Source organism: Penicillium cataractarum, assembly GCF_028827025.1.
Source record: "Penicillium cataractarum strain IBT 29864 chromosome Unknown utg000002l, whole genome shotgun sequence".
Lineage (NCBI taxonomy): Eukaryota > Fungi > Ascomycota > Eurotiomycetes > Eurotiales > Aspergillaceae > Penicillium > Penicillium cataractarum.
In genome coordinates, this window is record NW_026622738.1 from 4,175,183 (window position 1) to 4,202,716 (window position 27,534).

The 27,534-nt window shown below is 49.7% G+C and overlaps 9 protein-coding genes across 9 annotated transcripts; 4 read left to right on the forward strand and 5 right to left on the reverse strand.

Annotated features, from left to right (window-relative positions):
* Positions 1-205: 205 nt before the first annotated feature.
* On the reverse strand, positions 206-1,452 carry N7496_003542 (uncharacterized protein; the record flags this gene model as incomplete). Its single annotated transcript, XM_056696473.1, has 4 exons — positions 206-425; positions 495-564; positions 682-1,377; positions 1,428-1,452. The coding sequence occupies 4 exons, from the start codon at positions 1,450-1,452 to the stop codon at positions 206-208; spliced, it is 1,011 nt and encodes a 336-aa protein (XP_056558685.1).
* Positions 1,453-1,690: 238 nt separating this feature from the next.
* On the reverse strand, positions 1,691-3,027 carry N7496_003543 (uncharacterized protein; the record flags this gene model as incomplete). The annotated part of the gene is given in 3 exon segments (XM_056696474.1): positions 1,691-2,605; positions 2,721-2,965; positions 2,979-3,027. The coding sequence occupies 3 exon segments, from the start codon at positions 3,025-3,027 to the stop codon at positions 1,691-1,693; spliced, it is 1,209 nt and encodes a 402-aa protein (XP_056558686.1).
* A 2,778-nt stretch (positions 3,028-5,805) lies between these two features.
* On the reverse strand, positions 5,806-6,111 carry N7496_003544 (uncharacterized protein; the record flags this gene model as incomplete). The annotated part of the gene is made up of 1 exon (XM_056696475.1): positions 5,806-6,111. One exon carries the CDS (start codon positions 6,109-6,111, stop codon positions 5,806-5,808), a length of 306 nt encoding a protein of 101 aa, XP_056558687.1.
* Positions 6,112-9,081: 2,970 nt separating this feature from the next.
* On the forward strand, positions 9,082-10,833 carry gprM (the record flags this gene model as incomplete). The annotated part of the gene is made up of 4 exons (XM_056696476.1): positions 9,082-9,151; positions 9,217-9,321; positions 9,378-9,532; positions 9,607-10,833. The coding sequence occupies 4 exons, from the start codon at positions 9,082-9,084 to the stop codon at positions 10,831-10,833; spliced, it is 1,557 nt and encodes a 518-aa protein (XP_056558688.1).
* Positions 10,834-14,931: 4,098 nt separating this feature from the next.
* N7496_003546 (uncharacterized protein) lies at positions 14,932-16,258 on the reverse strand (the record flags this gene model as incomplete). The annotated part of the gene is made up of 5 exons (XM_056696477.1): positions 14,932-15,349; positions 15,436-15,809; positions 15,864-15,931; positions 15,987-16,023; positions 16,097-16,258. 5 exons carry the CDS (start codon positions 16,256-16,258, stop codon positions 14,932-14,934), a joined length of 1,059 nt encoding a protein of 352 aa, XP_056558689.1.
* A 966-nt stretch (positions 16,259-17,224) lies between these two features.
* Positions 17,225-18,082, forward strand: N7496_003547 (alpha/beta hydrolase; the record flags this gene model as incomplete). Its single annotated transcript, XM_056696478.1, has 2 exons — positions 17,225-17,644; positions 17,690-18,082. 2 exons carry the CDS (start codon positions 17,225-17,227, stop codon positions 18,080-18,082), a joined length of 813 nt encoding a protein of 270 aa, XP_056558690.1.
* Positions 18,083-18,851: 769 nt separating this feature from the next.
* N7496_003548 (putative galactose oxidase) lies at positions 18,852-21,005 on the reverse strand (the record flags this gene model as incomplete). The annotated part of the gene is made up of 1 exon (XM_056696479.1): positions 18,852-21,005. One exon carries the CDS (start codon positions 21,003-21,005, stop codon positions 18,852-18,854), a length of 2,154 nt encoding a protein of 717 aa, XP_056558691.1.
* Positions 21,006-22,476: 1,471 nt separating this feature from the next.
* Positions 22,477-24,373, forward strand: N7496_003549 (Dyp-type peroxidase; the record flags this gene model as incomplete). Its single annotated transcript, XM_056696480.1, has 7 exons — positions 22,477-22,520; positions 22,578-22,818; positions 22,877-23,259; positions 23,320-23,412; positions 23,478-23,588; positions 23,646-23,743; positions 23,793-24,373. The coding sequence occupies 7 exons, from the start codon at positions 22,477-22,479 to the stop codon at positions 24,371-24,373; spliced, it is 1,551 nt and encodes a 516-aa protein (XP_056558692.1).
* A 1,382-nt stretch (positions 24,374-25,755) lies between these two features.
* N7496_003550 (PAN/Apple domain-containing protein) lies at positions 25,756-27,297 on the forward strand (the record flags this gene model as incomplete). The annotated part of the gene is made up of 1 exon (XM_056696481.1): positions 25,756-27,297. One exon carries the CDS (start codon positions 25,756-25,758, stop codon positions 27,295-27,297), a length of 1,542 nt encoding a protein of 513 aa, XP_056558693.1.
* Between the last annotated feature and the right edge of the window lie 237 nt (positions 27,298-27,534).

Consider the following 27,534-nt stretch of genomic DNA (forward strand, 5'->3'; position numbering starts at 1 on the left):
CAGAGCGAGTGCTCCTATAAACAGCGCTATCTTCCGCAGCTAGAGGGGTTCCGCGTCTTTCGTATATCGTGAGATTTCATCGTGTAGGTAACACGTTCGACGTCGGGTCGTCTGGAGCGGCTGTCGGCAACCGCGAAAGACCGTCCGCCACCAAGTTGGACTTTCCGGGGCGATGGCGAATGTCTAGTTCAAACTGACTGAGGTATTACGACGCACGTATCAGGCGCTTGTTCAGCTTGTCCGTGGCCGACGATCCTAGGTGGGTGTGGTTCGCGATGCCCGATGTAGAGGTGTGGTCCGTGTAGATAATTACCGATGCCTCGGCGTTCTCGATCAAATGTCGGATTTTGCGTACAGCCCACACCAAACACGCGACCTCCTGCTCTGACGAATAGTATCGCGACTCCGCCGGGGAGGTAAGTTTGCTGAGGTAGAGCACGGGCTGTACGCGCGTACGTGGTGGCGGCAAGGGTAACGTCCATCTGTCGCCCTACAGATGGTAGACCATGACTCCGAAGGCGCGTGCGGATGCATCAAGGTCGACGTATAGATCGCGCTTCGGATCTGGATGGGTTAAAGATTCGCGGCGGCAAATAAGATCCTTCAGGGTGTTAAATGCGATACGCTCAGTGTCGGTCAGCGTGTACGCCGTACCTTGTGCGAAGTTCTTGCGTCGCTAACCGGCGTTCGGGGCGCCTTGCAAGAGTTCGGTCTTGCGTTGCTGTAACGGTTCGGCGATCTCGGCGTAACGAGGAATTTTATCGCGCAGATACCCTGTGATACCAAGGAAACGCTCGAGATCTACGAGCGAGTGAGGCTCCTTGATGTTGCGAATCGCCTGAACGCGTTCTTCTAGCGACGCAAGGCCTAAGCCGTCGACGAAATTGCCGAGTATTCGGACGCCAGGAAACCTAATGAACGTCTTGGCGGGGCTGATCGTGACGTTCGCCTTTTGCAACGTAGTCAGAAATTGATCGAGATGACGGAGATGATCCTTTGCCGACATCGAGCGAAGCACGAAGTCGTCCACGTACACACGCACGAAGTCAGCGATAGCGCGTATGATCCGGTCGGCCTGCCGCTGCGCATGCGGGGGACTATTACAGTACCCCATCGGGGCCACTGTGAAGAATTCCTGTCCGCGATGCAAATTGACAGCGAGTTTGTGCCAGTCGTCTGGATGTGCCGCCCACTGGTAGAAGAAGGCCAATGCATCGAACACCGATATATGAGTTGCGCCCTGCGTGAAGCTGATTATGTCTTCCTGTCGGGGTAGCGGGTACGAGTCACGTAGAGAGATACGATTCAGCCCACGAAAATCGACCACTACTCGTGGTTTCCTATCACCATTCTGCAGCGTGCACCACACGACGAATACTAGAAAGCCAAACTGGGTGCTCCTGTCGCTCTATTCCATCCGCCCTTACGCGTGGAGCATGTTGAAGCATTCATCAACGATAGCTCGATCTTTTGCGGAGAGCGGGTAGAGTTTTGTGGGAGACTTCTGCGATTACCAATTATCCTTGAGTGGCACACGCAGACGCCGCTCGGGTGGCACGTAGATAAGTCCGTTGTCCGTAAACACACCCTGGTGTCGTTCTAGAATGTCGATGACCTGCGTGACGAAGTCTTTATCGTCCGCATATATAGTAACGCCGTGCTAGTCCACGCATTGTGTGCGGTCAATGCTTTATGGTAAGCGCGAGCTTTCGGCGGGTGGATTCGGGTCGATATCACTATTAATATCATCGTCCGTGAAGGGGATCTGATCATCTGTTTCGACTTGGTCCGCATACGAAGCGAGTGCTTGTGTTGGGCTAACATCCACGCGATATATATCACGCTCGTCTAGCGGGTCCAGGAACCCGACGTACGTGTGACGTTGGAGGATGAAGTCCGTGTCGGAATCGTTATGAACCGCGATACGAAGTTCTGGCGCCCGTCCGACCTGGTCAATCGCGTGGGTGTAGAAGCTACCGACTTCTTGTAAGCGCTGTGTGGACTTGTTATATTGCGGAATATAGACCATCTCGCCAGCCGGTGCGGTGCCCATAACTTCGACCGGAATGACCGCAATGGAATGCGCTGCCACGACCTGCCGTTGCTTCGCGCGGACCCGCGGTGGCTTCGGTGTCTCAGGCGCTGATAGAGAGACTGGAACGACCATGTTCTCGTGGCATCCGAAGATTAGGTGCGACTTAGTGACATTGAGGCTAATCCGTTCCGGCGTTATGATGTCCATGCCAAGCAGAAGACCGGGCGCAAGGTTATCCACGACATGCATTTCGCGACGGAAGTGCACGGTGATGTCTTCGCCCTGTACAGTACTGTCGATGTAGCAGTCGGCGATAATGTACTCGGATGTTACGTGGCTTCTTGACCCGATGCCCTTGACTTTGATTGGGGCCGCGAGGGTGTGGATCTTCGCGCTAGTGATCTCGTTGGTGACAATTATGCGATCGATCAATGTCATGCCACAGCCGGTGTCGTAGATTATCGTAATCGGTTCGCGGTCCTGGGTTAAGCGTGCCTTAAGCGTGACCGTGTTCCACAATTTGTAGTCCCGGCCCGTCCCGGTTGCCACCGGTGCCGTCGAGTTCATGACCTACGCTGCGTATGCGTCCTCGATGTCTATGTCGTCGTCTGGAGGGGAGTCTGAGTCAGTAATACGTGATGAGTCCGTGTTGTCCTCGTCATTCCGTTCATGCGTACGCGCATACCATCGCCGCTGCTACTATCGCCCAGTGATGGTTCTCCGCGTGAACTGCGACGGTGTCATCGATCCCGACGGTCGTCGCTACGCGAACGTGACGGATGCCGATGGCGGCTGCGCGAGCGTGACGAATAGCGATAGCGACTTCGCGACCGAGAGGCGTTACGAGCCCGTGGCTACTACTAGCGTTCCGGCGCCCGTGTAGTATCAGCGGAATATGTGCTGCGAAGGCTGCGCTCGTCCCGGCGCGAGCTATCGGCTATACGAGCGATCATATCGCGAATCTCGGATATTTGAGCACGCAAGCCGTCCATCTCGTGGGCGTGCGCGGCCGGTAGCGGCTAGGTAGGTGCCGGTGGGTAGGCCTAGTATGCTACGCAAGGCTAGTAGCCTATATATGGCGGTTGTATATATATAAACTAAGGTGGCACGGATTAACTTAGTGGCGCCTAGGGCGCCTGATTAGCTACATAGAACGTTCGGGACTAGTACGCGTGAGAACTCGTGCTAATCGCCGAGCGTCGTGCCTAGGAATTGGGCCGCATCTCTGTATTAGCCCAAATTCGTTTCATGACCGGGTCCACTTGGTATCCGCGTCGCAACATGTCCGCGTAGGCGGGGTCTATCTCGTAGAACTGGCCGGTCAGATTGCGGTCTTCCTCGTCGAGCGTGAGAGGAAACGCATCGAGAACTTCATCTAACACGTAACACCGAGGAAGTATCAAGGCTAGCGAGGGTAATATGTTCGCTAATACCGCGTATCATTTACCCTGGCTCCTCGATTAACGCTAGTCCGAGACCATTAATGATAGGACCGAGAACCTGTACGCCGCAGAGCCCAGCGAGGAATTTCGTCGAGCTAATACTCACATGTATTTCGCAGAAAGTGGCGATGAAATAATTCGGATAAATTAGCTACCGCTGCGCCAAGCCCCCGTGAATGATATTTTAAGACCTAATAAAATTTATTTTCCCTAGATACATAAGCCTGAAATCCAGATTCAAAGTGTGCAAATATGCCCGACTAAAGTAACGTGACCTGCACACCGCCTACTCATATATCCATGAGTCACTCTCTTTTATGAAGAACGTATTAGGTTTCTTGTTTTGTTCCTAACTACTAGTTATGAGCCTTATAAGTGGATTTGTGCTTGTGAGCATCAAAAAGGCGATATATTTGTTACCGATGGAAATACTGGCAGAAAAGCCTAGAGGACCAGTTTGTAAGCTACTCACGACCTTCATAAGCACTACTTAATTATGCTATATAGTCCTAGGTTGTTCAATTTAGTTTAACAGAGGTCCCTGCATAGATGAATTTATTAGCTTATTTTTTTTAACAAATATTGATCCATTATGTACTATAGCAGTTTAAAAAGGGCTGAATCTCAGGATGAGAGCAATAGGCAGCCTATATAATCTTTATTCCTCGTCCATCGAACATGATGTCCGCTCTACTTGTTTATGGTAGTCCGTGACGCGATAGGACATGAAATTCAGTTACATTTAGTTTTTAAACCATTTGATATGTTTATCTAGCCTATACTGTGACAAGCTATGAACCATGTCAAAGTAACAAATCACCGTAGGCACTAAGAATGTGTGTGGCCCATGGAGCAGCTTGGTCGAACGGCCTTTATTGACCCTCATTATCTACTTAAATTACACCTGTTTGAAATCTCTTTTCGAAAACTGATTTATTGTTTTTTTTTCGGTGATCGAAATATCATCTACTGAGCTAGTGTTAATTTATGGCTGATAAGATGACGTTGAAGTTCTTGTCGGGGTTTCAACTCAATCCGTGGAACCCTAGTGTTTAATGTCCAAAACTCTATATAATTCCTGACTCTACGTTTCTGCGAGCTATCTATTATAAGCCATATTTTAAATAGGCGATTTAGATATCTCCTAGGTGTGATGTTGGGAGGTGTCCTACGTACGTAGATTCAATTATGTAGATAATAATTGTGTCGTGCGCCCCCACTTGAGAGAAATATATCATTAAGTCACTCAGACTATGAGCGCTCCACCTAACCTGGAGAATACATTTTTTTTATCTAGGCTAGTTATAGGGTTCTCCCTTGGGCCACATTCCCCCTTCTAGCATAGGTGTCCCCAGGATCGACTAGCTTAGGGTTTCCCTCGCTATGGCGAACCATCTGTTTTTCGTCCGTGGTCAGCTCCTACGAGTACTAGCGGAGGGCATCGCTCTCCGGATAACGGTGGATGTTCGCACACACAACCCCCTCGGATTTAAGAAGGATAAGATCTTTCATTCTATCTATAGAAGTGTAAACACCTGAATAATAACTTAAGTTCTTAATGGTCTACCTACGTCCTTGAGCTTCTTATAAGCCGAAATGACCATGCGTAGACACTATCGGGACTGGGTAATATTCTATGCTTACGGAGTTGGATCGGATAGATATGAAGCGCGAGCGTCCCTTAATCCATTGTGACGGCCCTATTGCTATTACTCTGATGATAGATGCTCCATATCTGGAGTAGGATCTTCCTGACCATTGAGAGTCTGAAATGAGAACTCGAAGGAGGACTGAAAAGAGGACTGGAAAGAGGACTGGAAAGAGGACTGGAAAGAGGACTGGAAAGAGGACTGGAAAGAGGACTGGAAAGAGGACTGGAAAGAGGACTGAAATGATTACTGTAAACAGGTCGATAAGCTCGCGCCTGGAGATATCTTATGTCTTCATGATCTAATCATTTCGAAATACCACGGGCAAGTAATGCCGTCTTCAAGTACACGGGACCCCCACGAGGAAGTAAGTGTCCCGAAACAGAAAGAGAATAGCAGTCCAGCTCCTAGAATGATTGGCCAGTACCCAGGACTGGGCATGGTAGGACTCCCCATTGCGTTTGATGTCGCGATTTGCGGCTCTCAAGATATGTCATCTCTCAAGATATGAGGTCCCTCAAATTCATCCAGGGTATACCAAGGACTGAGAAATGCCCTTCGCACGAGCCTGACTGGTCGCGATGCGCAAGATGGCTAGCTGGAATCGATAGAATCGGTGACCTGTGTGACGAGCGTGACACAGGCGAATAATCAATATGCCGCGAAACATCCTATGAAGTTAGTACTCGATAATCGATGATAGAAGCACATGACCAGCGCGCTTCCACACCCCATCTGATTCGATCCAATCTCGGATCACCGTTTCCGCAGCCCTGATCGCTGTGATCTGTACTATGTTTAGACATAGCCATAGCCAGTAAGTTGGAACGTCACACGATCCCAGGGTTAAAAGCGTGATGGGATAGGTCTGTGTGCGCAGCACGATGACGAGATGTCCTATCGCACCCAGCCCTGCGAGCGGGGATGATCCTTGCTGAATGGTAGAGAAGTCCAGAACGTCCAGAGTTGACTGATCAACTGTCATGTATACGATGGGCTGATTTGAACATCAGAAAAGGTCCGCGGTCGCTGTCATTGGTCGCGTGCGCAGCGAATACCGGGGGCGATCACAGTGAGAGGCGGGCTGACGGTGGTCATTGGACGATTTGGCGCGAGGATCCCCGCGCCGTACGACCGCACACTGGCCACTCTGCTGCTGTGCAGCGTTGTGGAACTTTGAAGGAAGCTGCAGAGCTTATGTGGGCTGATTACTGGACTGGGGATGCGAGGTTGACTGTAGTGGATGGTCGAATCAAAAGGTTAGTGCTAGTGAATCCCTGGGATAGCGGGAGTCGAGAGGCGATAAAGAGATCGCCGCGTTTTGTGCTTCCGTGTTGGATTGGTGATTGTTGGTTTTTGAATAGGACGAGAATCGTACTGTCACGACATCCCCATGCTGTACTCCATACGGTTTTTTAGTACGGAGTACGGAGTACGGAAATGTGTACTCTACAATATCCGCGGAGTACTCCGCAATTCACAAGATAATCATAATCACTCCAAGCTCGATTTAATGATGATATGCACGGATGATAATCAACATAATAACCGAAGAATTGCCATCGGCTATAAAATTTTCATCCCACTGAAATAATCCCTGTCCTACGTAGGCTTTTTCGCAATGGAATGAGTACCTGCAGCCTTCGAGAAACCCAGCAAACTAAACGAGACTCCTATTTGGTTAGATCAGCCAGGAGGTTTACCCAAAAAGGCTCTAAATCTCCGAGCCCCTTACAGTCACCAACGGCAGACCGGGGGCACTAGTTTGTTAGTGTGCCCCTCGAGGCTAGCGGTCCATCGCCATCGGGTTATGCCCCTCGAAGCCACCGGGTCCATCGCCATTGCCTCCTCTTTTCATCTCCACGAGGCTGAAAGTGGAGCACGGAGAACAGACGCAAAGACATCATGTTCGCTCTAGAGTTATCCACACGGGAACTGAATTAGAAACGGGACACACTTGGGTTTGGATCGAAGGAAGATCAAAATATAGACATTGAAATTGCGATTGCCATTGTCACTGTGATTATTGTTGTAATCATTGCCATTGTTAACGCTACCCTGGATACTGCCAACCAACGAAGGCATCGACATACTATACAACCCGTTCAATGTACATAAACTATTGTCCATAGCGCTTATTACTATGATGACTATTGTGGTCTGTGCCATAAGCCATTATTGCTCGCTTGTTAGTCTATACAAAGTTTCCCCTCCACTCTCTTCTTTCCTTGCCTGCGTCATGGCCGTTTCCCTACGGTTTCCCACGGTCGCATTGCGCGTCACTTTACAAGGCCGCACAGCCATCAAGCCAGGTTTCTGGGCGTCATCCTTGAATGTTCCACCACCGATATGACTTGCAGACTGAAATAGGGTAACTGTGGAAGTTCTACCAGGTTATGTTATACGGAAATTATACGACGATTCACATGGTCTTCGTCCTCCTTCCTCTCTGGCTGTGCCAGTGGTAACGGTGCCCTTGGTACAGTCCACACGGCACACAAATGTTGCCGAAGCCATCAGAACGTGGCCTAAACGTGGTTTAGCGATCCACGGGTCTAGTTTACTCGGCAGTCTTCCAGAACCATTTGCGACCGTGGGAACTTTACCGTTAGTGAAGTTTAAACGGTTAGCTAAAGCACTTTACGTAGCATTCGCGGTTCAATTCATTCGAATTGGGTATTTGGTTTGACTATTAGTTCAATTTGGTTGGGGGGCTGTGTCCACTACTGTCTGGTAACTCTGGTTCAACTGGAGCTACAACGGCTAATGATCCTGTCCCCAGCGCCGATCTATACTGTGATGGTTCAGAATCGTTCATCATTGCCCACTGGAGCTTTCGCTTCCAAAGTTTACGGAGCAATCAACCTAACCCTAACTACCATCTTATCATCTGATGAACTGCTATGGACGTACCATGGACCAAGAATGGCTAAGGTGTTGGGAAGTACTCCGTATACTCTGGTATTCAATATACCGCGTTACCGGCCTCTAGCTCAACAGTAATTACCATACACATGGCATACCGATGAAACCACGGCCTAGACGAGGCCGAGAGTCCAGACTTGATTCTGTTGTCTCCCCCTCCCGAACCAACGACAGTCCACCGTTTTCTTCGACCGACAGACCCCCAGATGCACTAATCCAGGGGGTAAGCATGGTGCTGGTCAGTCTTACCGGGCCTCTCCTAGTCGCTAAAAGTGTTGCCAACCTGCCAAGCACCGCCAGAATTGAGTTCATCGAGGGACCGTGTGTAAATTGCCCCTCCAATCGCCTCCCCGCCACCATCGCAGTCTATCCCGCTCGTCAGCTCGTGGGCTCCAGCGGGCTTGCACCGGAAATGGGCCTTGTCTTTTTCTGAGGGAGGCACAATAATCAGTTGGTTTATTATTGTGATTATTGTCGCCAAATGTCCGGGCCGGAGGGGTTTCTGCAGTTGGATTCGTCCCTGACAGTAGACCCACTGTAGCCAGAGTCTGACTGTTGCTCTTTACCCTTTACTGTACTCCGGATGGAGTACAAAGTTATGTACTACTGGACTGACTACTGCAGTATCCAATTGCATAGCAATGCTCAAGTACGGAGTACGGTACGCTAAAATACTCAAATACCAAGAACTACATCCCGTTCTCCGTACTGTACTTTTCATCTTTCTGCATGGGATCCACTTCTCTGTCTCTCTCCGTGCCTCGATTCTCCACAAGTTAGTTACTTGCCCCCTCTCCAATCGAAATCTGGACCTGGACTATGAGCCGAGTCAGTCATAATCCCAGAGTAGTATGTATATACCGGGGTGCCCACTTGGATCTCTTTTCCTTCTCCCTCCCCGCTTTCGACCTGCCCACCTAACATCTCGACATTCCTTTACGGGCTTGCGCGCTCGGTCTCGTCGCGCTGGCGCGTTAGATACCCTGCGTCACCTAGGAATATGCCGATCTGGCACGACCTCTAACCCATCATGGTGAACACGAACGGATACTGCCCTGGCCCGTTCCTCCAGGAGAGCCTTTTCCCAGTTAAAGGGGGATGTACGTTGAATACACTGCTTTCGAGGCATTGATCTATAGAGATGTGCTGACTAGGGTTCTATTAGTTACCGATGGACGATTCTGCGAACCTATTGCCGGAATAGGTCCCAATGGGACCACCGTATCATGCTGTATACCCTGTCCACTAGCCGACTGGCGATATGCCGATAGTCAGTGATCTATACCTCGTGAATCTTAAACTTTGAGATACTAACCGCATCTCCAGATACCGCAAATCGAGTCAGTATCGCTAGTTGGATCAGTGTCGCCATTCTCCCTCTTTGCGTCTTCCTCCTCGTCTCCTACGCCGTTCTCCCTGTCAAATGGACCAACCGTCACTACTTGAGTATCTGCTTTACACTGGGTATCTGCTGCATGGAGGTGAGTCGCAAATTAAAGCAGAGGGCGGGTATGGGAAAAGCAAAAACAAGCATAACTAACTTGCATCTCTATAGATCGCATTCATTATCCCCCTTGGAGCCAGACCCAAGCAATGCTATAATGCCATCACGCCTAATGATATGTACACCGACCTCTCTTGCGCCTTCTCCGGCGCTTTGCTCCTCTTCGGCGGATGGCTCGTCGTGATTTGGAGTTTCATTCGAACCCTCGCCTTCCACCTGCAAGTGTGTTGGGAGTTCGTGCTGGGCCCCAAGTTCATGTGGGGAGCATTCCTGGCCGGCTTTGGTATCCCCATAGTTGGAATGACTGTGATGCTGATTCTCACGGGCGTGTCTTTCCGCTTCGGTGAAATGTGCCATATCAACATCAAACATGGCTCCCAGGACTACTGGTACCCGCTCATCTCCTTTGCGGCTGCAGCCCTAGTACTTCAGCTGGCCACCATGGCCTACTGCATGCACATCTACCTGCGTTCACTATTCGACAAATCCGCCTCGACCACCGACAACTCCTCCGGTCTGCCCAGTTACACCAGCAGCGTGCGTACTGTCACCGCACGACAGGCCTACCGCCGTGTGCGCCGCGTCCTCCAACTCCAATGGCGCGGCGTCGCTCTCGTCCTCATTATTATCGGAAACGTCATCTTCTTCGCCGTCGTCTTCATCAACCTCGACAGAGACACCAACCCCACCGAGGCCAATCTGGCCAAAGCTTCCAAATGGCTGGCCTGCCTCGCCCTCGGCGGTGGCAAGCAAGATTGCAAAAAATACGCGTCAGCACTGGGGCCCAACGAAGCCACCCTCCTAGCAGTAGTCTATCTACTCTCTCTCGTGGGATTCTGGAACTTCATCCTCTTCGCACGACCATCCATGTTCGCCGGATGGCTCGATGTCTGTCGACGCGGATTCTCCTCACCTCGCGAGTTTGTCTCTGCAGACGCCCACCGCAACCTCGACAACAAGGGCTTCGAGATGCTCACTACTTCCGCTGGAGGAAAAACTCCCGAGCCCTATAACTACAACATGCGCTCGCCCAGCCCAAGCCGGATGATGCGTTCAGCTAGTCCACGCCAGATGATGCGCTCGCCCAGCCCAACAAATACCTTCAGCGGCCGCCGCAGCCCGATGGCTGCTAGCCCGACCTCTGACCGCAATGTGCACTTCGGACACCAGGAGGCGCGGTATACGCGTCCGTCGATGAGCTTCAGTGGGCCAAGACCGCCTACTTCGCCGGGGCATGACTGGGATCCGGCTGCAACCTTTGCACGGGGTCATGCATGATAGCCGTTGTGGTGGGACCGCGAGGCTGGCCCTGCCAGGCACCTGGTTCCCTACCCTTGCATGGGTAGGGTGAGGCGAGGCTAGGCTATGGGCGAAGCGAGTACCATATTAGAGTTTCCATCTTACTAAAACTGGTTAGGGGGCCGGACTCGGGGTACAGTGGCAGGCTTGGGGGGTCTTACGGAAGATCTCAAGCCTTGACGTGGAAGGCAAGAGGCTGCGACGACTCCTGCTGTTACTGCCCCTGCCATCGTCACTGTCTACAGTGCCAAGTCGTGCGTGCGTTTCTTGTCCAAGCTATCGGTGTTGCGGAAAATTGGTCCATGGCGTCTAGGGTCTGGAGACGGGTTTCTTTTCTGTCTCGTGTGGGCCAGGGTCTTGTTCATTTGCCTCGTTGTCGCCGCTTACTTTCTCTATTGGATACGGGACACAGTATCTACACACACTCTCTCGCTCCCTTGATGATCTCAGTGATCGTCTATCTTCTCACTCCCTCCCTCCAAACAAGCTGCGTTCTTGGTTTGACCAGGCTCACGAGGTTTAGGTTATAATGTCTGCTTCCTTATTTTTGAGTTCTTCACATGTTACCACTATTGTATTATCATGCATTATCTACGCGATACAAAGCCTAATATGAGAAGACAAAAAAAAGTCTTTTTTTCAGACCCTCTTCTTCCATTGATTGCGTATGTAGTTTGCTCGGCACTTGACTCTATCTACGTAGATGGAACACTCGGTGGAGATATGTGTTTCATATTGTGTGGTCCCTACGAAGTACCGAAATCTATCCAGACTCCATTATGGGCGGATACCCCCACCGACCAGTATCTCTCGATCGACCTTCTTCCATCCCAATGCATCGAATCCTGGCCCAGCTAGTCCATGACGATCACCCACCCCGACGGACACGGCAAGTTAGCCCGCAAGACGTAGGGGGGATTCAAAATCGGCCCAGCCTCAATAATATAGTCCCACTGAATATTACATGCGACCGTACAATATAACCCGCTAGTCTTTCGTATACTTCGTACTGCTCTGCGAATACGCACGACACTTATACTTGGAAGGCTGCAGGAACCAGGGTCGTAAGCACACTATGCACATACAATGCTTTAGCTTGCGCCCACATAATGAAAATATAGCAAATAATCAAAGAAACAAGAAACAAGAAGTGCGAACCAATTACAGAGCTTCAAACTCCCGATATTCACGCGATCCCCTGCCCACGGAGTAATTAGTTCTTACTACGAAGTCCGCCGACACTATCTTTGTCCAGAGTACTACAGTAGTATATGCTAGTACTTATCTCCAGCCCATCCCATCTAACCACTATACAGTTTGTATTATTCATTCCCCAGCCTTTCCCATTATTCACGTCCACAATCCACGCAATGTCATACATTCTCCAAGCCAAGCCTCCAAGCCACCCGGTCAGCAGCCCAACAAGGCGCTAGCGCAAAACCCAACCACACAATGGACCGTCCCAAAAAAGTGGTAAAACAATCTAGAACCCTTCCAAGCCCTGCCCCCCGCCCGACAGCCGATAGGCTCGCCTGCGCTGAAACACACGGTCTGGCAGCCTTGGGATGGGTTAATCCCCCAAGAGGCTAAGACTACCCCTAACAGGGTAAGTTGGCCGTTCCTGCATGAGTAGGCAGGTAGGGACCCGGAGACCCGTGTCAGCAGTAGCACGAGGGGATGGATGGTACTTTTTTTTCCTACTTGGTTGGGGGCGCTTTTTAAAATGACTGCAGAATATGTAATTCGTTCTTCATAGTTAACTAGGGATGGGGAGTTTGGAGGCGACGGAGAAATGAGCATACGCGGTGCGCTAAGCTAAATGGAATTTGGGCTTGGTGATGGGGCACATTTGACGGTTTGGTAAGGTGTGGTGTGCACTGGGATCTGGGATTTGCTGGGTGAGTGTGTCGGGGATCCACTGGCAAGCCGCTAGGTGAAGGGATGTTAGGGAACAGGTCCAGGGTCGGGGTTTGTGACAGTACAGAGCAGATTCAATGTAGATGCCAGATCGTAGATACTAGAGGGATTGTGACTCTCTGGTGGGGAATTTTGGGAAGTTGTTTCGGCTACTGTTGCTTGTTGGAGGGGGGTTGTTTGAGATTGTAGGACTTTAAGGGTGGCGTGAGACTGTATGCACTAGGCGTGCATACATCCTTGTTGTCGTATACTATGCTCTAACATAGAGGGTGAAAACTATCGAGTCAATATTGCTCTGCTCAAATCCTCATTATTGAGAAATCCACGAGAGAATTACGCCTGTGTTCCAATCTATCAGCTAAACCAACACTTTCTCCGGATAGGTCTCGCCACCCCCGCGATTACAATGTCATGTCTTTGGTCCATCCACCTAAACTCCAGCCATGAACCAGTTCTTGATCCGCATCGGCCGAAACTCCACAACCCTTGAAACTACAACCGATAAAAACCAGGAATTCACGAAGATCCCGGCCCAATCTCATAATCCATCCTCCATGATGCATGATCTATAAAGTATGATCCATGTCATGAGCCATTGACCAAATCCCGACCACCAATGCATACCCACCATTACTGTATATCCCGAGTCACCCCATGGGGAAGCGGATCAAGCCTCAAAATCTAGATGACCACCCCTCGGATGTGTAAACCTACCGGCCGAGGCCGACAAGGCGGGGGTGGATTAGAGATGACGATTCAGGGCTGATGGCACGAGTGCCGCGGATTCACGGGGCCGGAATTGTCAAGTCGACCCACGGCTGTTGTCTTACAAGGCTATACATTCCTATGAAATCAAGCTATGTGAAAGGAAACCTGCAAAGTAGATAGATACCAGTGACTGTACTCCCGCCGGATCCCATCGGCACATCGTGCCATGAACGATGATCATGAAAGTGATCATTGATTTAGTGAGGTATTTCCGGTAGATTGGCATGTGCTTTTCGCAAGTTTTGATCATCTACCTACCGGATTTGCGGGGTTTGAAAAGACCCTGTCGGCATAGCATGACACTGTTTGAATAGCCAGGATGGCCGTGCCATTGACTGGAGATGTTAGTTTGGAATGTACAGAACTATGCGATGTCAGACAATAACCTAGCTGATAGTTTTCGGGTGGATTCTTGAATTGCAATCCAATTATCATGTAGAGAGTGGATGGCCGGCGACCAATATGGCAAGGATCGCGGGGACTAACGGGTGCAGGTGCCAGGTAAACCTTATCCCCGCGCTACTCGCCGAGGTTCGCTGTGGTTTGTTATCCCCCATGTGATTAGAATCATTTTCGGTTGGGAAGGATTTTGCTTGATCGACTTCTTGCAGCATAAGTGCATTTTGCTTTTTTTGAGAAAGTTTTTCTGATTCGCTTGTTTAGTTCACGTTTGTATTATTCTGGGGTCAATAATTTGGGGTTTATGTATTTTGCGGGGTTCTATTGTTTTTGTTTTTCAATGGTTTTCTGGGAGTTTCGAGTGTTTTGATGGTGTATGGGGTTGGCTGTATTTGTGATGGAATTGTGGAGAGTCAAAAGGTACAACTCTTGGTTCAACAGTCCTGGTGGTTAGCCAGAGTGCTGAATGACGCCTCCAAGCTCCTCTTTGGTAATAGGTACAGATTCTTCTGTTTATGATGAATCAGCATTATTGAAGCTTATGTTACCTAGCTTGATCGCGCGATAGATTGAGATCGAGCTTCAAGTTGAACCGTGCAGCGAGACAAGGCAGGGTTCATCAGAGCTGCAGCTTAATTGTCAATCTGAAACCAGCTTCATTGTTTAAATTGGTCCTGAAGCGTCTCCTTCATTTAACATTGTCCTAGGGAAAGATATAACTAAGGTAGCTTCTCCCAAGGGTATTGTCCTGGTCTTGAAATTGACTCTACTCGTGGAGAATTGCTAATCACTTGCGACAATGCCATTGACATTAAAAGAAATATTGCCTGCTGGAGAGGAGCTTAACTTGCTGGAGAAATTTCACCGACTCGGTTGCGTAACGAGGTATCCCAGTTCACTCTATACAAAAGTCGATCAAGAAGCTTCCTTCCTTCATATATTCAACTAATATACATTACGACTGCAGATCAACAGATGCATGACAGGGCACTCTCAATTCCATCGTCGCGAAGAATCATAGCTTGTCTCCTGCCACGTCACGTCGCGCTGGACCCGAATGGTATTCAGGGGAACCTCATCCCCTGACGCATCATCCGGCTGGCTAACCTCCAACTGCACCTTTTGTTTGCCCAGAATCTCACCCGATGGACGCAAGGCCGAGCCACCCACGTCGTAACTCTTGAGGCCTGAGCCTTGTACCCCAGTTGTCCGTGTGCGGGTACTAATCGAGCTTGCGAACTTTGAGGAGAGCATGACGAACAAGGGGCGCAGGGTGGGCATGCAGGCCGATATTATGCCGCTGGAACACTCAATGAGACACCAAGTGCAGGCCTTGGCGAGAGTCCAGGGAGTGTCCGTGGGTTCGAATTCGAAGAGTGTGGAGAAGCGATAGGCACTAGTGAAGATGACACTGTGGAAAAGATGTGGTTGTTAGTATACCTCGCTGGTCAAGCTCTCTCGAGCCTGGTCAATATTCGAGGGAAGGAGGAAACGAACAAACTGCCCAGCAGAAATATGGCAATGACCGATAGCCGATGCGTCACGGTTGCATGCAGACCCCAGACAACGTGAACCGGAAGAGCCAAGATGGCGATATCCGTCAAAATATTCGGTACTGCGTTCCCGATAAACGAGCCCTTGAGATTGATGCAAGTACCCGGCAGCGCAGTATTCCAGGCCCGTGCGATCGGGTTACACTGAAACACACTCACGCAGATGATTGCGATGACCCACCCGACGACGATGCTACCCAGAATAATCGAGGCAATGCGGAAGCCTCTCGTGGGGAAGATGCGAGCATACATGAGCAGGATGGAGATCTTGATGATTCCTACTGTCGTACAGTATACGCATTCGAAAGACATGAGCAGCTAGCGAATGTCAGTCTGGGTTGGAGTGTATGTTTTGTCTCTATTCATTCGAACCTTGGCTATTATCACAATGTTTCCATCGGGTAATATGTCTGCGTGTCGACCCATGCCATAGTGAATCACTGGGATATGTCAGTCACTCGCGATACATCGACTATACCAAGGGAGCTGTCTTACTCGCCAAGTTAAGGGCGCAGGTCGCGAACAGGAATAACTAGAAACAATCAAAGGAGGTGCTCCGGTCAGTCCCAGGGCTTTCAGAAGAAACAATCAGGCGTTAGACTTACTAACGAAAGCAGAATCACATAATCATCAGCGCCAATCCTGAGGCCTTTCTTCCATCGAGCCAAAAAACGCAGAATGACAAAAACCACACCCAGAGCCGTCATGGAAATGGTTCCTGCCCGGTACTCCCCTTGACGACTCTCATAAATATTGGTGGTCACCATGCTACAGTCAGCTTATAGCCAAGGTCAATGAACAAGTCGAAATAAGCACTTTAACCTAGTGCATGCTCCCCTGCCGAAACATGCAGGGAAAGAAGAAAAACAATAAAGTGCAGAACTGTCTGGCCCACAAGCCCACACAATATATTGCAGTTCTTCAACACCGAAATTAATTCAAAAAGTTCATGAATCCTTTCAACGAGAATCCCCTTCCAGGCTCCTTCCCCCTGCAGCCACAAGAGAAACTGCCGATCAGGAAGCTGTTAGGGGCGCATTTTAACTCCTGTCAAAACCGGCAAGCTCCAGTGGAAAGGAGCTCATTCAGCAAATGAGCGCACGAGAATTCGAACAACCTTGTCGATTCGAGACCGAAATAAATTCGGCAGGCCTGCTTTTCTTGGCCTCGAGCTCCAAATCATTTCTTTCTGGGCGCCATGTGGAGCCGCTGTCTGCTACGCCGTTGGCCCCGGAGAACCTCCGGGTGGGACGGGATCAACGCTAGATCCTGGTGCTCTGTAGCTGCATATTTGGTGCGACAGATCGACACGTTTTTGATGCTTGATAGGAGCCTTGTTCATTGGCTTGCGGGTTCACGAGAGCTGTGGGAGAGCTAGACTTGCTCTATCTCCACTTGAACGTGGCACGAGGTGGGTTGGAGGATTGGCGACGTTGTTCTCCCCGGGGAGAGGCGTGATAGCCTCGTCTCGACTGGACTGGATAGCTCGATGCCTCAAACGGCTTGAATGAGTTGCCAGCTTGTCGGAGATTTGGTGGGGCGCCCTTGTCGCTGGTCTGCGTGAACTGCGGTTGACGTGCGAGCTTAAATGCCTCCTCCCCCTTTAAACTTGCCGCCATCACCGCTACTTGCTTGCGACTGCTGCTCCTGACTTGTCTGTGTGATTTGCAATTCTCTCTGCTCTCCCGAGTCATCACGACTAGTTAAAACTTACGTATAAACGTTGAGCGACAATGGCTGTCAGGAACTCCCCCGTCTATGTCTTCGTGCCGGGTGCATGGCACACTCCCGACACCTTCGATGGCATCCGTGCTCTTCTGAGCAAGCGCGGACATGACTCCGAAGCCATTGCGCTGCCCTCTGTTGGTGCAGCTGAGCCAACAAAGTCCGGCCTCCACGCCGACATCACCCATACCAACGGTGTGCTCCGGGCGTTGGCCGATCAGGGACGTCAAATCGTCGTGGTGACGCACTCGTATGGTGGCATGGTCGGCTCAGGAGCCGTCGAGGGTCTTGGGTACGCCCAACGGTCCCAGGCTGGCCAGACCGGTGGTGTGATTATGGTTGTGTGGTTGGCTGCTTTCGTGACGCCCAAGGGCAAGTCTGTTATTGATATGCTGGGAGGAAACTGGCTTCCATGGATGCTTCTGAGCGTATGTATTTCCACTATTCTCCTATCTGGTCTATTACAAAGACAGTATCCTCACGAAATCCCGTTTACTAAAAATCGCACCCAGGACCCCGATGATGGCTACTGCCGCTCTTCCCAGCAAGAAACAGTCTTCTACCACGACATGACCCCCGAGGCCCAAGCAACCGCTATCTCTAAGCTAAAGCCTCACGCCAAGCCCTCCTTCTTGGAGCCAGCTACCTTTGAGCCCTGGCATGAGATGCCGTCTATGTACCTCTTCTGCGACAAGGACGCTGCTCTGCCACTGTTTATCCAGGAGGGCTTTGCGCAGACATTGGGTAACCCGATAACTTTCCACGTTGATGCATCGCACTCGGGTTTCTTGAGTAAGCCCGAGGAGACGGCGGATGGCCTGGAGCTTGCATTGAAGGAGGGTTTGGAGCAGAGCGGGATTAATTAAGTATTAGGGTTATTATGAGTAAGGTTGTGTTTGATGTGTGATGATTTGTTGCATTGCAGTATTAGGGGTATTTGAAATTGAATACTTAAACTTATTGATTTCTGAGTGTTTATTGGTCGAGGTGATGAATTGAAAGTAGCGTACGAGTACGTAGTAATGGGAGATCTCTAATTGTTGATGCCATGCGACCTAACAGTAACAGCACCAACCACTCAACCAGTCAAAAGTCATAGAAGTAACTAGACACTGGACAAATATGGATTGCCAACCACTCTGTAGCTCTAGTAATTTAGAAGTATACTTCTTACATAGTACTGTCTTTAAGGTTCTTGTTCTGGCACAACGAAAAACCAGCTCACACAGGAAACCCAGCCTAATTATGATAGCTCCTGCTCTAGTCTCTATAACATTACCAGACTAAAATTCAGAGTGAGATTTTTGATTAAAATCGAAACAAAATAACTAGAGAAACAATTACAAAAGTATCTCGAGAGACCGTTCAAAGACGTTAGAAAGATCTTTCAAAACAGAGGCAGCTAAAGCGTATCTATCTAGACTAGTTCTCTGGTCGCTAAATTCATACTTTTAGACAGAGTGGAAACCAACCGAATTGGGCCTGCTTTGCCGTGCCAGTAACAGAATACTCTAACATGATTCGTTGCTCGGTATCAACGATAGTGTAGTCAGGAGTAACATTGAACTAACCATTCACCAAACAACCTTCTCTTATCTCATGCCCCGAAAAAGCGTCGGACCAACTCGAACCGCATTATCCCAGAAGGAGCTGCCAAGTCAGTGTTGGCTTCCAACTTTCCCAAAACATTCTAAGGAATCCTTGCTCACATTCATTCTCTTCAAGAGCCTTTTCAGAAGACGTGATTAAAATCGTCTTTGCAACACTAGGTGTTCCATCTGCATCCATGACGAACAGCATCCAATATCCAGGGATTACAATACCTGGATCATTGGGGATAGCGACCGACCACTTTCGGAGGAGTGTGTTGCGCTTGAGAGTAAGAGGAACACGACGCTGGTCAGTGTTGACAGTATGCGTGGCACTACCGAGACGGACTAGGGATGCAGACCGGATATCGCCGTTGGCAGAGAAGAAGACATTCTTTCCAACCAGGATAGCGCGAGGTAATCTTTCTGTGATTTCGGGTCGAGGACGAGGCTCACCCTTGTCAGTCAGGAGATACGGCGGCGTGAAGATCTGACCATCGTAGTGATTGGCAGAGCAGTTGCCGCAAAGTCCGCCACCGCCAGTGAGGACCCGGCCATCAGGGAGCAGAAGCGACACAGTATGGTAGACACGAACGATGTTGTTCTCGGTCAACTCAGTAAATTTGTTGGTTTCCGGATCGTACAGCTCTGGCGCAAACTGAACGTTCTCCTCGTTGAAAGCAACGCCAAAAGTCTGACCTCCCGCAATGAAGACCTTCCCGTCCGGAAGAACGACAGAGGTGTGGAAAACACGCTCTTTGTGCATAGTTCCCTCTTCACCAGCAGGCTTCACGTCCGGCTTAGTTCCTGGCTCGCCGAGGGTAATAACGTGCGCGTGGTTTGTGGCCCAGGACTTGTCGTAGTCCTCCGAGCCTCCAAAGGTAAGAATCTTACCGGCCACGGCGTCAAACATGACGGCGTTGCCAGACATAGAATCATCGTCATCCAAGCGGTTTCCAGCTCCCTTCACACTGCCATCCCCACTCATGAAGTACCAGTTCATTTGCTTGCTAGGACCAGCTTGGAAGACGCTCTGCTTCTTCCACCCGAAGAGCCAGCCATGGTTATCAGCTCTCCAAGGTCCCTCCATATCTTGCGTCAGCATGGGCTTGACTTTAGCACCGGGAAGAAGAGTCCAGTTTCTGGTGAGAGGGTCGTAGACTTCTCCATCCTTTGGAAAGTTTGAGCCACCGGCCCAAGAGCCGCCGATGACAAAAACGCGCCCATCAGAGAGGGTTGTAGATGCCTGATATCCACGTCGAAGCGCCATCGCGGGGCCTAGTACCCAAGCATCTTTGGCCTGATCGTAAAGGCTGGTCTGGGAGGCATCATTACCGCCGGTCACAACGATCATGCCAGTACCATCAATGGCAATGCCAGGGCAGAACATGTCATGCTGGGTATTGGAGACAGTGCGTTTGGAGACTTCATTGCTCAGCGGGTTCCACTGGGTCATGACTGTTTTACCACCTGGGGTGGAGTGGAATTGGTCATCATCCCAAGACGACCACAGCAAAATGTTACCGGAGGCCTCTTGGGCACCAGAAACAGGCACGATCGGGAAATTGAGGGTTGGACCCCAGACACCAAGTTTCGGATCTTGGGGAATAGTGTATTGCGTCGCATAAATGTTAAGCTCAGAGATTCCAATCCAGGATGACTCCGTGGCTTCAGAGCTAGTGTTGAGCTTTACATAACGGGCAGTAATGGGCTCAAAAGCAGCCAATCGCTGTCTGTTCGTTGTAGGCCACATTCCGTATGCGACCGGACCCTTCCAGTCTTTGTTGTTGGTGCTGACATAGATTTCATGCTGGGTGATCAACCCGTCGGTGTCTGTGTCAATTGGAGGCAAGACAACAAGGGCGCTGACGGTGAAGTGCCTTTTCAGGTCGACTATGATGTTATGTCCCTTTGGGTCGGGGTTGCTTCGCCAGGAACTGGTATTAGTCCCATCGATGATATTCTCGCAAGGGTAATTGTTCCTCGAGCTGCTGCAAGTCAAGCTCCAATCTGAGCGAGAAATGCGAAGACCCTGATACGGAGGCGATTCATCGTTGAAAGAAGGTTTCCACAATGGCTCATCAACTGGACCGTAACCAGAGACACGCTCTCCATACATCGCCTCCTGCATGAATGTGCTCACAGCATTCACACCTCCAATGGACGCCCCAAACAGAAGTTTAGCCCATTGCAACTTCATCTTGGTGGTGGGGTGAACACAAGAGGAAAGTGGAAAGGGGCAATGAGGTCCTTTCGGTATTAGAGTACTGGGAAGCCTGATGAACAGGGCGGAAAATGTCGCATATAAGTAGGCAAATTAGAGCATGCCTCGCAACATCAGTGCCCGAGTCCACAATGCCATCTCTTGAATGAATAATGCACAATTACATTGACAGTCTGGCTTTCAAACCTCCAGTGGAGTTGCATAGAATACAGTAGCTGCAAATACGGATGGAAGATTGGAACCATGGTGTCATCGAGGCAAGATCGGCTGTCATTGAACACGGAAACAAGTGTGTTTGCATTTTGCAGTGCCAGTTCCCGATTTATTCAAGACAAATTACATCTGAATTTTATTGATTGGTCGGAGGCTAGCGGGGTCCCACGCCTCTGGAACACGACCTGTCTTTCTGACCCTTGGGATAGGCGACAGACGTTACGCAATAGACTGGGCCCTTGCTAGTGCTAGGTGTAACCTACTATGCGTCGATTGACTTATGAGATCTGCGTTGCATATCTTGTGCAACGTTGAAGAAATTCTCATTGACCGGTAATTTGTAATTAAGAATTTGTGGCTAGCTGAGGCTTCTTCAACTTGCTAATCGGTGGGGCATGCGCATTCCTTGCTTTTTATCTGACCGGTGGTAGATAATGGAATACCCGTACGGCCTAGGACTTAGGAACTAATTGATGTAATTTATTCGAGAACTATCCAAAAATACTGATGGCTGGATAGGCTACTGTAGCATCGGCATGTTACGACACACAAGTGGGAGAGGACAAAAAATGCTTGTTTTGCTTTGACTTATGAATAGGCAAGATAATCAAAGGGACAGAAGATTAAGCTTCTCATTAGAAACCTACACAGTCAGGGATCCCGATTTAAGGTTGCGGATAGTGTGCGTGGCAGAATGAGCGCCAGAAGAGACTATCTCGAAGTCGGGTCGACGGCATGCAAGCACAACCAAAATTGTTGAGCTCCCCCATGACGTCTGTCTGATTACTACCCTTTTCTTATTGGAAGCTTCTTTCTTTTTTCTCTGATCCCGCAGAAGAAAGTACGCAAATTACAACGCGAGGTGATGTATGCAAGCCCCTGCATGCGAGCACCCAGCAGCATAGCGATGATCAATTCCTGTGCACCCTGACTGTCAAGGCGACGAGGTAACGAATGATATCACAGCAATACGATATCGTGTTGGCGGCATAAGCCCACCGTGAAGAGTTCAGTCGTTCTAGTCACCAGTGGATAGCTGGAATATGTATGGACCTCTGGGCTGTGTGGTCCCGCCAGCCCATGCCGTTTTCCTATACGATGATTGCGAAGGCGGTTGAGGAATCCTTAAAGTCGCAAGCAGCCCCGACCACAGCTGTTCACGTTAATTGGTCTGCTAAAGGTTCATGGTCTTTCCTCCAGTTGCTAGACATTGACAAAGTTACCCTCTGAAACAATGAGTTGGGTTGCTAGAAAGGCCAACATCCAGGGCGACATCTGGTGAGTCCCGCTGTTCAAGCAAGCATAACATTTTCGTGGGCTCATCCCTCTTCTCAGGCCCGGTCTACCCAAGAGATGTCAGACCTTCTTGTTCTTCAAGATTAAAAAGGGAGATGAATTCAAGACGCGGCTCAGGTCATTTGTGGAAGCGGGTGGTATAACAAGTGCGCAGGACGCACTTGATATGAAGAAGAGGATCCTCGATGCAAAAACTCAAGCTACCCAGCAGTGTCGGCCAACCAAAATTCAGTCGTTACCAGGAGTTAACATTGCCTTCAGCTCAACCGGATTAGGAGCAGTAGGCTAACACCGAACCCCCTACCGGGAACCGAATATTAGCTAACTGACTCCATCAGATGGGAAAGTTTGTCTTCGATGAGGCAGGCGTTAAAAAGGACAGATCCCTTTCCAAAATATTCAGAAATACCCAGCTGCGTGGTGGTCTATTTGCAAAGGGCATGTATTCCGATCTGGTTGGTGAGGGTTGGGATGATCCACAAGAGCTACGAAAGGAATACCATCCATTCGGTCCGAAGGGTCAGCGGCAAATTGATGGGGTGTTCCTTGTTACAGCAAGTCGTGAAGACGATCTTGCTCAAAAGGTTAATGGTATCAAGGAGCACTTCCTCAAGGAGCCAGGCTATGGAGATGCCAATACCTACCGTGTCAGCAATGACCCAGTTCTCGAATTTCCTCTGGTTAGACAGGGTCGTACTCGTCCAGACAAGGGCAAGGAACAGTAAGAATATCTCATCGTCTGATGATCATGGCTGGTCGGAATTGTGCTTATGAATATCAGCTTCGGTTTCGAGGATGGAATCAGCCAGCCGCTCCTCGAAGGCTTAGACGAGGTTCAAATCAAAGAAAAGGATCCTAAACCGACAAAGTCCGGGTCAGTATTATCTGATACTACCTACATTAACTCACCTAACTAACCTGGGATATTCTGGATTGCAGACTGATCTTTTCCAAACATGACGGTGATGATATGGGGCAACCGGACTGGGCCGAGGACGGTAGTTTCCTCGTTTTCCGAGACTTACAGCAACTTGTCCCTGAGTTTGAAAAGTACGTTGATACATACCTTTGTTCCACAACAATCTGTACTCACTAATCGAACTCAAGGTGGCTGGAGGACAACAAGCACAAAGCACCGTTTGCCGCGTCCTCTGATAACCCGAAAGAGAAACTTGCCGCATACTTGATGGGTAGATGGAGAAACGGTATGTGTCAGTCAGGCCCCAGATGATCCACGCTAACGAGTATTTCAAGGAACCCCGGTCGATGAAAATCCTCATGATGACAAAGATCCAAGCCTCTACAGATCCAACAACTTCGATTTCCATCCTGTCGACAAACACGACAAATGTCCATTTGCAGCCCACATCCGCAAGATGCGGCCTCGAGGAGACCTAGACCATGACCATGCAGTCATTATTCGTCGTGGCATTCCATATGGAGGTGAAGTGAGTCCCGAGGAGAAGGCTGCGCAGAGATCTGATGACGAGAACGAGCGTGGCCTCCTCTTTGTCTGCTATCAGAGTGATATCCGCAATGGATTCAACTTCTTGACTACTCGCTGGGCGAGCAATCACTACTTCCCCGACCGGAAGTCCAACTTCATCGATGACCACGGTCCTGGTATTGATGCCATTGTGGGTCAGAAGCTCGATCATCACCCGCCTCGGTCTATCGGTCTTCCCGATGGTAAGAATCCTACTGAGGCTCGCCTGGACCTCGATCGCTGGGTTATCCACAGGGGTGGCGAATATTTCTTCTCGCCATCAATCAAGGCGCTGAAGGGATATCTGACAGATGCCTCTGACTACCCACCAGCCTTTACAACTCCATGAGGATTTCACGGAAACACTTTAGCTTTCGGGTAGGTGCAGGACAAATTGAATAGTTGTTATGACGATTGAGAGTGTATTTGCCCGATGTAGGTCAGTCTAGATACATGCTACTATACGTTAGTGCTGTCAGGCATGCCCTCAGACAGTAGCCGCCCGCTTACTGGACGACTGCAGAGTATATGGTAAGGATCGCCATGCAAGGTTCTAATTGGCCGCTGGTGTGAAAAGCTTCAATATTCTTATATACACGTAACCGTACCACAATAAATGTAATTCCTATCAATGTTTGATTGGGGAGCCATTTCCGCCTCTTTTGGAGCCTTGTCCCCATTATAATTATGTATGTGCGCTACTTATATCGGTCCCGGTCATGTCAGAAAAAGAGTTCTGACATACTAGGTCTTTTGACCCATCCGGCTAGCGGGTCCGGGCACAGGTTGTACTACCTTCACGGTCACAACACAAGATCCCGCATGAAGGAGGGTGCTTAATACGCGTAAGTGCAGTGCAAAACCCACTGTATTTACTTTATTGAAGAGCACATAAGTAACAGCTCAAATTCTGCATAGCTATGCAAAACTAGGTCCGAGACAAGAAGGCGAGCCGGGGGGTTGGGAAGAACTAGGGGCAACGTGCGTTGGAAATTCCGTACTTTTTTCTGATGTTCACATATCTGCGTTCTGTCAAGTTACACAGATTTGAGGGCGATCAATCAATAGCATGCCCCACAATCCCATGAAACAGTCTCTCACTTGACTGGCTCCCACCTGAGAGCTACCAGCTGGCCCGATAGCTCCCCCGGAGGTAGCACAAATTTCGTGCGAATTAGATCAGGCAAATCAATTCATCATCAAAAACATGGAAATCCATAATATTGAGTAGTAAATGACGGCATCTTGTATTATTCTGCAACATCCAGCCAAGTGTAACCTTGGCTCGAGTATAGAGAACTGAGACATCAAATGCGGGTTCAGAACAGTGCAGTTTGCTGGACTGAATACTATTGAAACAGCGCCGGGACATTAATGATGCTTTGACCTGCAGCATGATGTAATGAGTTCAGTCTGCTATCTCAGCCTCCTACTTATAGTAGTCAAAGAAGAAATAGCCATGGCTGGCGAGTCCCTATCCAAGGATCATGACGGCCAGACCTCCTTCCTCTCACTGTGATCCTCACATCCAGATGCATGCAGCCAGCTGCCGATCATTGGGAACCTGCATAATACATACATTCAAAGAATGCAATAAAATAAGAGGTCTCCTTGTGACCCACTTCTTCAGTAGACGGGGGCTATAATACGGGGTAAGTTGAGCTTGCAAACACACGCTTCTTAACAACATATTCAATCATTTTCTTTCTCATTTTCTCTGGTAACTTAGCTATGAGAGTTCAATATCTTGTTCAAGCTCTGTGCCTCCTCAAGGCAGTTGAGGCACAGAGTCCCAAAGACGAATTCGATGCTATCTGCTCATCCGAGCCCTCTCAAGACGGAGATTTAAAAACCCTGGACAATGGATACAAATTCCAATATGTCTGCAAGCATACCGGAAACTCTGCCAACGCGATCGAACCTACCTTGACTGCGGAAACGATTGATGAGTGTGCCGAACATTGCGCCTCTCGGGACGACTGCAAAGGAAGCGCATGGGTTCACAACTTCCAATCCTGCCAGCTTTTCACCAGTGCAGAGGATCTCCAATCCCGCCGCACAGGAATCTTCCTGCGTCGTGACGTGCCAGTTCCAGATCCGGAACCTCTAAGCCCGAAAGCCCAATTTGAAGCCGTCTGTGATGATCATGATGGAGACTTCGTGACCCTCGACAACGGGGAGAAATTCAAGTATGTGTGCAGACAGGCTGGTGTTGCTGCCAACTTGATCGAGCCTGCCTTGGAGGCCGACACTATCGAAGAGTGTGCTGCTCTATGCGCCACTAATGAAAAGTGTAAAGGAAGCACTTGGATCCACTCATTTGGCTCATGCCAGCTGTACACCAATGGGGACGAATATCAACCCCGACGTGCTGCCGTGTTCCTGCGTCGTGAGGTTCAAAGCGCTGATTGCACCCACATCGAGTCCGATCTTAAGGACTGCGAGGCATCAGAGACCGCACTCAAGGAGTCAGAGACCGCGCTCAACGAGAAAGTAGATCTGCTACAGGAGGACATCCGATCATGTCTAGAGTACAAGGAGCAACTCGAGGACACCCGGGCAGACCTTGAGGAGAAACTCGAGAAATGCAATGACTGCGAGAAGGAAAAGGCCGATCTTCAACAACAGCTGATCCAGGCGCAAAAATGCGAAGCCGAGAATGGCTATATTACCGAGTTGAACCAGCAATTGGAGCAATTCCACAAGGATGCTGCCACTAGTGCTCAGCAGTTACAGCAGTGTAACAACAACGCGGCGACTGGCGCTCAGCAACTGCAGCAATGTCGGAGCGATGCTGTGACCAACACTCAACAGTTGCAGAAATGCAAGACTGATTCCACGACTACCAGTCAGCAGTTACAGCAGTGCCAGGATGATTCCACCAAGAGTGCTCAGCAGTTGCAGACATGCCAAACTCAGTTACAAAAATGCAAAACCGATGCTGCGACTAGCGCCCAGCTTCCCCAAGTCAAGGACTGCAGATATGGTGGCTCTGACCAGATTATCAAGATTGGGAACCGGACTTTCAAGCAGAAGTGCCCCGTGACTTTGGCCAAGAATCGGATGCCCCTCAGCAGAGTCGTGCGACCAGGCCTTACGAAGCCGGAGTGTCTCCTAATCTGCGCCCTTGATTCCACATGCGTGAGTGTTTACTATGTGGGTGGTACTGCCACCACTGGTGAATGCCAACTTCAGAGTCGAAACATTGAATCGATGCTGGCTAGGAGCAGCGCCGCTTACGGAGACCGTGACTGGGCTTTCGTCCCTGCGTGAGCCTTCGCGGGTTAGGATATGGAGCAAAGCCGAGTTTACCAGATGATGTCAATTCGAACCCAAATCCCTGAATTGACATGACACTCTTTCTCTCTGGCACACAATTACTGCTGATTTAATGAGGTGTTAGTTATTGTTTGGCAGGGTTGGTCGCATCTACTGGTTGAATTCCACAGGCAGTGCCAGTGTTTTTTTTTCTTTCGGAAGTTGAAGTTTCCTTTTTTTTTTTTTCTTTGG